Source organism: Bidens hawaiensis, unplaced genomic scaffold (genome assembly GCF_021521415.1).
Source record: "Bidens hawaiensis isolate Kalapana, Puna unplaced genomic scaffold, B.hawaiensis_p1.1 tig00019940_1, whole genome shotgun sequence".
NCBI lineage: Eukaryota > Viridiplantae > Streptophyta > Magnoliopsida > Asterales > Asteraceae > Bidens > Bidens hawaiensis.
This window is the reverse complement of record NW_027493030.1, coordinates 334,944-345,151: the sequence shown is the minus strand read 5'-3', so window position 1 is coordinate 345,151 and position 10,208 is coordinate 334,944. Positions and strand designations below refer to the sequence as shown.

The 10,208-nt window shown below is 33.6% G+C and overlaps 1 protein-coding gene across 1 annotated transcript; it reads left to right on the top strand.

The window, feature by feature from the left end:
- Window positions 1–6,777: 6,777 nt before the first annotated feature.
- Window positions 6,778–10,062, top strand: LOC143559578 (uncharacterized). The gene is made up of 3 exons (XM_077048108.1): window positions 6,778–6,932; window positions 7,019–7,094; window positions 8,880–10,062. Exons 1-3 carry the CDS (start codon window positions 6,813–6,815, stop codon window positions 9,848–9,850), a joined length of 1,167 nt encoding a protein of 388 aa, XP_076904223.1. The 5' UTR covers window positions 6,778–6,812; the 3' UTR covers window positions 9,851–10,062.
- The last annotated feature ends 146 nt before the right edge of the window (window positions 10,063–10,208 follow it).

The following is a 10,208-nucleotide window of genomic DNA, read 5'->3' as shown; positions in this document are numbered from 1 at the left end:
ATAGAAGAAGGTTCCTCTAAACCAAATTATGACGTATTCAAATTCTTATTATTTTGTCAAACTATAGTTTGAATTTTACAGGACTTCATGAGGTGTGTTATTTCTAGATAGCTGTCTAATAAGATTAATTAAGGTGTTTTGAATCTGTCTATAGTTTATCTCATGGTGTCGATGAGATTCCTCGTCATCTGAGAAAGAATTTTTTCTCGTACTTGTCTAGATTAGGTTGTGTCACCTTTTTAATTTGTTTGTAGAGTTTAGATTGCTGATTTTTTAAGAGTTAATATTTTAACAATTGGCTAACTAAATTTACTGTAGCTAGTAAAAAAATCCTTATGTTTATTGTAACTTTTTTTTTTGAATGACTAAATTTTTTAAGTAAATTCTATGGCATACGATATATGCCCTGTGAAAAAGAAATTGTTGTAGTTGAAATAATTATTGTAACATGTATTCTTTAACTTCAATAATATAATCATTTATTTGAAGAGTTATGTTATATTCCTGCAATCCTGTCATTTCCACTAATGAAAGTTAGATTTTCTGTAATAAAAAATTCTTATAAATGACTATGTTTTCCCAAGGACAATTTGTAAATTTCAATTTTTTTTCCAATTTTTATATTTTACTCTCTTTTCTTTTCATTTTATCATCATTATTTTAAAGAAAATTTTTAGATTGTACCAAATCAATGAATCATAAGTCTATTAACTACAAAGTTTCTAATGGAAGTGGGCTTGGGCTTTTGATAGAACGGTCTACAAGGCCTGGGAGATAAGATCAGCAAATGGGCTATATACCTTAATTAATATTTTGATTCAGCCAGCCAGCCAGATGATTGAATATTTGAACCATCAATAGGTGAACCGTGAACACTTATTCCTGAAGGCTTTTGAATGAAAAAATTGTAATAGTTTGTAGATGATAAGATTTTGAAATTGATAAGTTCCTTAATTGGATATTATTAGGGTAGCTCTATAAAGTTACATTTCTAATGCTTAGTAACTAACACTCAGGTAAGCCATTATCTTTATTTTGATTGCATATCTCTTGTCAAATAAAAAAGAACCGGAATCAGGTTTTCCAAAATACCTGAAACCAGGTTTAACAAATACACGATTTAGACCCGAAAAATACTTGAAAAATAACCCAAAAGAGTGCAACCCCAATCTATACCTAAAAAATACCCCCAAACAAACCCGAAAACAATGTTTTTTTTATACCCGAAAATAGGGTAATCAAATACCCGGTTATATACCTTACTTGAACCCGGTGCATAGGGTACAGATTTTAAAGACAATACCCACACTCGAACCCGGCCCGGGTGCGGCCAATACCTGATCATAACCGAACCCGGTTTCATAACTGAAATCTGGTATTTGAAAAACCCAACTTATGCATCTCTAGGTAGATGGATTCTTTGTAAAACCAACCTAGTCCACGGAATGTGGTGGGGAAGCCTAAACATCACTTGAGTGTGACAACCACATGAATGAAAATATGTTTCGTCTTGTCATTCAATTATTAAACTATTGACACTTCAAGATGCCTCTTTCATTGTACCCACTTTCGTTAACACAAACCGCAATGTTAGGATCGACATCATCGTTTTTTTGGTGGTATACGATGAAGCAAACGGGAAAACAACATATGAATGCATATGTGGTGGTACAGTCAATTATGTTCTGTGTACAATCATGTGTAAAAAAGTAGTTTTATTTTATTTTTATTTTTTTCCTGTAAGTGATTATCTGGTGACGGAGATGGTGCAATTTTTCAAAAAAAATAAAATAGAGTTATATATGTATTGAGTCCGGTCCATTTAAGTTAATGTCAAGATCTTTTGGCCCACCCATATGCATTTGTTCAAGATCCACTACCGGTGAAGATGAAAGAGGAAGTGATTGTGAGAGCCCACATTTCTTTTATAATTAAAAATAATGCCACACCATCAATAAAACTTGCGAAGTTAGTGTTCCGTTGGATTGAAATTAGTTGAAGAGTATAAGGTGAAAGTTTGGAATGTTGGAAAACATTTTGTAAGTTAAGAGTGTCCCGGTCAACGAGTGAAAGTTTGAAGGATTATAATCCAATAACCTTTTTTTAATAGGTCTTGAACTCTTGTTGGTATTATTAAAAAAATAATTAGTATTTTTTAAAAGAAATTTTGGAATATGGTGTAGTAGTTAGTGTCACGATTTATGAATATCAAGCGTTTGTGGATTTTCTAAAGCAGTCATATTCTTTCTTTCTTTTTTTAACAGTGTTTGAAGTTGTCTTAACTATCATCATATGTTATTACACCAGAAGTGCAGTTTAATGTGTCTTTAACCTAACAAGTTCAAATTAATTTTTTAATTAGTTGCTTTGGACTTGTTGAAAGGTAAATGTAGAGTCATATGCAGTAGAAAAGTAGAGCAAGTCATAATCTACTCCCTATTCTCCAGTCTCCTCTTTGCATACTGCCTTTTGGCTTTTCTTCTTTTGTTTGCATGTGGGCACTTATATTATGGGAAATTACTAAAATAGACAAGTCTGACTAATAATTTATCAAAATAGACATGTCTATTTAGTCTACATCTTTCAAATCATTGGTTTTTTAACCAATAAACAACTGACACGTCATCGAAGCCAGCTAAGCCTTAGACTCCACTTTATGGGCACAGAATTTTATAAAAAGTAAACGGGTCCCACCTTTAACAAATAAAAATTCGACACGTGTTAAAGGCGGCTAAACTTAGCCTACATCGATGGTTATTTAGCCGACATCTTTGACTTTTAGCTCACTTCGGGATACGTGTCTATTTAGTTAGCCGGCTCCAAATATTCCTTCTTAGCCGGCTCCAACCCGGCTTGTAGGCTAAGGCTTCACTTAGCCGCCTTCAATTTTTTTCATTTAGCCGTCTAATTTTAGCCGCCAAAATTAATATTTTACCAACATTATTAAATATTTAGCCGGCTTCACTTAGCCGTCTTTTTAGCCGGTGTAAATTTAGCCGCCAAAATTGAATATTTTACCAACCTTACCAACTCTATTAAATATTTAGCCGGCTTCACTTAGCCGTCTTCTTAGCCGGTGTAAATTTAGCCCCCAAAATTAAATATTTTACCTACTCACTTAATTATTTAGCCGGCTTCGCTTAGCCGCCAATTTTTTTTCTCATAGCTGGCATGCTTTAGCCATCAGCAATAAATACTTTACGAACCACTCGATATGTAAATTAATTAAATTTGGGTAGGTAAAGTATTTATTGCTGATGGCTAAAACATGCCGGCTATGAGAAAAAAAATTGACGGCTAAACGAAACCGGCTAAATAATTAAGTGAGTAGGTAAAATATTTAATTTTGGAGGCTAAATTTACACCGGCTAAGAAGACGGCTAAGTGAAGCCGTCTAAATATTTAATAGAGTTGGTAAAATATTCAATTTTGCGGCTAAAATTAGACGGCTAAATGAAAAAATTGAAGGCGGCTAAGTGAAGCCTTAGCCTACAAGCCGAGTTGGAGCCGGCTAAGAAGGAATATTTGGAGCCGGCTAACTAAATAGACACGTATCCCGAAGCTGGCTAAAAGTCAAAGATGCCGGCTAAATAACCATAGATGTAAGCTAAGTTTAGCCGCCTTTGACATGTGTCGAATTTTTATTTGTTAAAAGTGGGATCCGTTTACTTTTTATAAAATTTTGTGCCAAAAAAGTGGAGGCTAAGGCTTAGCCGTCTTCGGTGACGTGTTAGTTGTTTATTGGTTAAAAAACCAATGATTGGAGAGATGTAGGCTAAATAAACATGTTTATTTTGGTAAATTATTAGTCAAACTTGTCTATTATATTAATTTTCCCTTATATTATTCATTTTCTATTTTTTTTAACTATTACTTTGGATAACTGAAACATCACTGGTCTGCTTATTTTCATTCTCCATGTGCTAGAGTCACCATTATGGGAAAACCCACTATTGGAGAAATCCTTAATTTTTTTTATACGTGAGACTTGAATTCAAAACATCCCCACTTCTTATTAAAGTCTTTAATTCTCTTACCTTAACAGCTTAAGCTAGAGATTATTGGTTATATTTTCTAATATGCATTTATAATATTTAATTAAAAGTAAATATTTATATATGCGAAAGTATTTGTTAATTTCTAAAGTAGATACATTTATAACACGTATGAAGTTCTAATGTGTGTAAATCTTAATTGAGTATATAACCTTGAAGTAGGCCGTAAACGGACCAGACGTTTGGGTGTTCGTTCGGCAAAAATTTTGTTTATGTTCGTCCGTTTAATAAATGAGCCGGGCATGAACAAAATTTTTTTTCGTTCGGTAAGCTTAACAGACGAACATCCTAGAGGCCGCGTTTGTTCGGTAGTGTTCGTGCACGCCGGGGTAACGTCTGATAGCATCTGTCCGGTAATGTATATTATTTTGTAATTAATATGTTTTATTGATTTGGTTTTCTATCATATTACCTGGCCCTCATGGCCTCATACATAAATCAAGTGAAAAATAACACAAATCCTAATCGTTTATACGAAGAATGACGCAAGTGGTTTTTGTACCAAAAAAGGATAAATTTTGGACATCCTTTTCCTCCTTTCCAATCTCGGGTCTCACCAAATGTTGTATCATATAAGGTTTTGCATAATCGGAACTCTAGAAGGTAAAATTGTGTCACAAAATACATAAATGAGTATCTTAAGGTAGGCGGGGTGTCAACTTGTATGAAGCTAGCGAGCTCATATTGTCAAGTTGTTGATTTATTGAACGGTATATATATTTCTTTTCTCTTTTTTTTTTTCTTTGAAACGGCAAATTTCATTAACACAATGATTCCATACAAGGCCTCTCCTAGATGAACGGTTTTTAATCCATAGGTATCAAAGAATTTTATGTCTTCCGCAGTTTTTGAGAAACTGGCCGATTTATTAGAGAAAATAACTGCATTCCTTATTTTCCAAAATGCATCAACACGTCGTGAGAATGATCCCGTGTAACGCTTTCTTCTTGCTTTGACCAAGGTAGCTAGTTTCATGAAATTTTAAGTCTCGAAAAGACATAGATGGGTGGAATTTTACACCCGTTGCTAACAAATTGCCTAATCAACGCTATAAAGTAACAAGGAGATGATAATTCAGTTTCCTCATAATCACCGCACAACTTACATGTCACCAAACCCTCCCCACATTTTGTTTTTGTCAAGAGCCTCAAGGGTAGCCACATTTCTTATTTTTCGCATGCGTATGTATTAGGAATGAGCTTGGTACCGATCTTAAAAGTATCGACTCCAAAAATGCCAAAATATGTACTAGAACTATACTCTAAAGCAAATTAACCCAAAATACCAGTATCGGTAAGATAACAGAACTACCGATCTTGAAAAATTCAAAAAACAGAGTATCAATGCTGTATGAGAAAACGTATATTGGAATCTTGAGGGTACAGGCAAATATAGGACTATAGATCATAGGGAGGGGGAGCACGTGATAAGTAACATAAGGCTGCAAAGAGAAAGAAGTGTGTGTTTGTTGGTTTTTACTTTTTATTGTGTTTTGTTGAACATGTTTCATCACATCCTACCCTGACTCACTGACTCCACAACCTTTAAATTTTTACCTCTTGCAATTTAATATATATTATCACACATTTTATTGGGTTTTTCTCTAAAGAAAAGACCAACTCTTATGATCTATATCATACTATATAGTGATAATGTTATTGGGTTTTTCTCTAAACCAGTTGGTAGGCAATGTTCTTTAGGTCCTTAATATACTTTTTAACGATAAATGTTACGTTTTTCATACTTTACATCAAAATTTTAAAACATTCTCTTGCTCAAGTTTGAACATGCAACTTCTCATCTAATATAAATACGTGTCTCTATCAAGCGGTCTAGCATTATATAATCGATAACTCCGATTAAATAATGCAAACTATTTTTAGGATCTTTTGAAAGTTACATGTATGTTATATCAAATTGTATATACATTTTTTAACATCAAATATACTAAATTTGGATAATTGTTTATACATTCTACCTCTAACCAAAGATCATAACATGTATTTCTAAATAAATATATAGTTTTCTTAAATGTTGTTCTAACTTTTCATAAATTTAATGTACAATATTTATGTGAGTTCTAAATTTTTTTATGTTGAAAAAAAGTCAAAAGGTAAAAAAAAAACTTTCTTATAGTGCTATGTTAAAAACTCAAAATGTCAAAAACCTAAAAAGCAACGTCTTACTTTATGGTGAGCACACATAGTGAAGTCAATGAAGAAGGTTGCTAAATATGTTGGCAGACAATGACTAGAGAAGGAAAATAAATTGATTGGTTACTTATAAGTTACAACACATGTATACAAGAATTAAATGTATGTTATCAAAACATATGCATCTTTTTTTATTTAAAAAAAAATATTTTAAAGGCAATATAATGATGCTGAATGTACTTAAATAAATAAATATTACTCTCTCCTCCGTCCGTCCCATTTTAAATGTCTATTTATTTATTTTTAGTTGTCTCAATTTAAATGTTATTTTTATACTATAAATTCAATTTTCGATTGTACCCTTAGTATTACATATATTATATGTAAAATGGTTTTTAGCCATAATAACTTAAAGGATATTATTATTATTTTACAGTAAAATGATTAAATATTTTTTAATTTGTGTGTTTTGGTTCCCATGACATTTAAAATGAGACGGAGGGAGTACATCTACCCTAGTATTTTGGAGCTTTTTTTTTATCTATTTAAATAGAGCTAGTCAGCTACATATGTCTCTCACTTTTTAGGAAACAAGCAAAGTGAGATGGGAAAGAAAGGATCAGAATTACTGAAACTATCTCACTCTCAACAACCACTATCACTGTATCCAAATACCACCCAAGACATGTCTAGAGATCAAGACTTTAAGCTCCTCAAGATCCAGGTGAACCTTATTTTTTATTTATATGGTTTGTGTAATGACTTCATTTGTGTTAAATATATTTATGCTTCTTTTTTATGTCCATTCAGACTTGTATTCTGAGAGTTAATTTACACTGTGATGGTTGCAAACACAAAGTGAAGAAACTTCTTCAGAAAATTGAAGGTACTCATGACTCTCATATAATTTCCCATCTTTGACTTATGAAGTCAGTGAGATAACATTTTTGTCAAAGCTGACATGAATGTTTTTAGTTTTAGAAAGAAAAAATTGGCGTATATATAAGGCTGAGGGGTCTGGGGGGGCGCGAGAGGGGGCGCGAGTGGGGGCTCCAGCCAATAATATTGTGACGTGTGGCAGAGAGAGAAACTTGATAAGATGGGTGTTGGTTGTGGTGCTCGCGCCCCGGGATATGGTGTGGAGGGGCGCGAGAGGGGGCGCGAGCGGTTTTTTTTTTATTTTTTTATAAATGTATTAAAAAAACGTATTATTAAAAAAACTCATAAATTATTTAAAAAAACACACATTAATTAAAAAAACACATTAATATCTAAAAAAACACACATTATACAAACAAAGTCTTAACATAACACATAGTCCAAAATCACATCCTGCTATATATCTCACTCACTTCCTGTCTCTACCTTTGAACAAATATCTCTTCTGTCTGTCTCCAGTCTTCCTTCAATGGACTTCCATCATCACCATTCTTCTTCTTCTAGACAGTCTCCATCACTTGCTCTACCTCTTTTTTCCTCTGAAATCACATCTTCTTCCTCTACCAAAAGTATATATATATAACTCTATCTCTCTCTCTCTCTCTATATATATATATAACTAGTTTATTAAAATTTTTTTTTTTAATAAACTTTAAGAGCCAACGGCTCAATTTATAAAGCCCCAACGGTCATGCACGCTTCCCAATGCCCACTTTACGCCCATTTCCAGCCGCGATCACCCTTGCGCCCGCCTCTTTTTCCGTGCTCGCGCCCCTCTCGCGCCTCGGTGGTGTGGTGCTCGCGCCCCGGGGCGCGAGCGGATGGGCTCACGCGCCCCCTCTAGCGCTCCACACCCCTCAGCCTAAGTTGTAACTAGATGTTTGGTATAAAAGTAAGAACCTTTTAGTGTAAAAACTTTATATACTTTTTATTTAAGTTTTCAGTTTGAAAGTTGTGAGAAAGTAAGTAATGGTATTTTGTGTTATGGTAGTTTAAAAACATGTGCAATACACATGATGAATCATACAAAATTATGAATAATACAATTATTTGTGTGTCACACGCACAAGCCTAAAAACGAACACATTTTTTTTTAGTTTGACATGCACACAAGCCGTTTGGTTACCGGTGGCAGACCCAGAAATTATTTTATTGGTGGGCAAAATCGGGACTTAACACTAATTTTAAGGGGGCGATCGGGATATTCACATAAAAATAACACTAAAAAAGAAATTTAAGATGAGCGACCGCCCCCTTGGTTTCCTAATAAGTCCGCCTCTGTTTATTAATACTTTTAGATTTTACATTTACATATTATTTTTGTTTTTTAAACATTTATATATAAACCATGCCAACTTTTTATTAACTTGTAAACTTTGGTATAAAAAGTTCCCAAATACTTTAACTTATTATATTAAACATTTTACAAAAATTAATAATAAAATAAACGGGTTAAACGGAACAACATGTGACTCATTGGATTGAGACGAAGACGACCCGTTTAGCTAAACATGTTTGCATGTCGACTTAAGTTGCCCGGCCCTGTTTAGACCAAACCCAAACACGTTAATTTAATGTTAGATTCGTGCCGTGTAGGAAATTCACACCCATAACTCCATAAGTATTGTGTTGTCATGTTAGACCAAAGAAATTAAAGTGTCATTTTCAAACATCATATAGATAAATAGATACATCTCTATTTATTTATTTATTTAGTTTAAATAAATTTCAGGTGTATATCAAGTGAACATAGATGATACAGAACAGAAAAAAGTGACAGTTTCAGGAAGTGTAGATTCTACTACTTTGATCAAGAAACTGGTTAAAGCTGGTAAACATGCTGAGCTTTGGTCAAACAAGTCAAATTCCACTCACAACCAAAGTCAAACTCAAAATCATCAAAATAAAAAGGGGTTTTGTATGAAAGATGACAAGAAAAACAAAACCCAGAAACAAGATTTTCTCAAAGGCCTTGAATCCTTGAAAAACCAGCAAAAGCTTCAACCTTTAATTTATAAAGATGATGATGAGTTTCTTGATGATGATGAAGAACATGAAGTGGTATTATTGAAACAACAACAACATGATGCTAGTAATGCTAGAAATTTTAATAATAATAATAATAATAATAATAATAATAATAATAATAATAATAATAATGGCGGAAATGGAAATTTAAACAAGAAGGGTGGGGTGAAAATGAATAATAATAATAATAATGGTGGTGGTGGTGTAAATATGAATCTCGGAGAGGGTAAAATGGTAAATGACATAAGCTCCATTTTGAACAAACTTGATGGCGGCGGTGGTGGCCGCGGTTTGGGAATGGGTGGTGGTTTTGGTAATCTTGGTGGATTACAAATTCCTCAAAAGAATGCAACGTTAGGATATGGTGGAACGGGGTTCCACCTTCCTAACTGTGGGCCACCAGTGGCGACGGGTGGGTACAACCCGTCGTCACAGGCAGCCATGTTTATGAACATGAATGGTGGGGCCATGCAGCATCAGCAACCTCAAATGATGTACAATAGATCTCCGGTTATACCGCCTGCCACTGGATACTACTATAATTACAATCCTGACCCTTACGCTTACAACGGGCATCCTTACAACTACTATGCTACCGCTAATGGTGGTGGTCAGTACAATGCTGCCCATTTGTTTAGTGAGGAAAACACAAGCAGCAGTTGTTCAGTTATGTGAAGGGTTTTAGTCTTTATGCATGTATGGTTTGAATGATGTTTTTCATCATCTATTTAAAATATATGTATTGGTGATTGGTGAATCTTTTGATATTATGTTCCAAGTTATGTGTTTGTTATAATATATACATACATAGTTTTCTTTGTAACTTCATAATTCATATTCTTTCAAGTTCTTTAGATTGGTTGATAGCTTGTGATGCTTGGTAAAAGTGTTCAGCTTACAAGACTTTGTGTTAACTATTTTAGTGTTATTGGATTAACTTGTTAACGGAGTAAATATTATTGGCAATTAAATGAGTTAGGAGATGCGGCGTGCATGCTTGTTTGATACTAATAATATTTGAAGTATTTGTAGA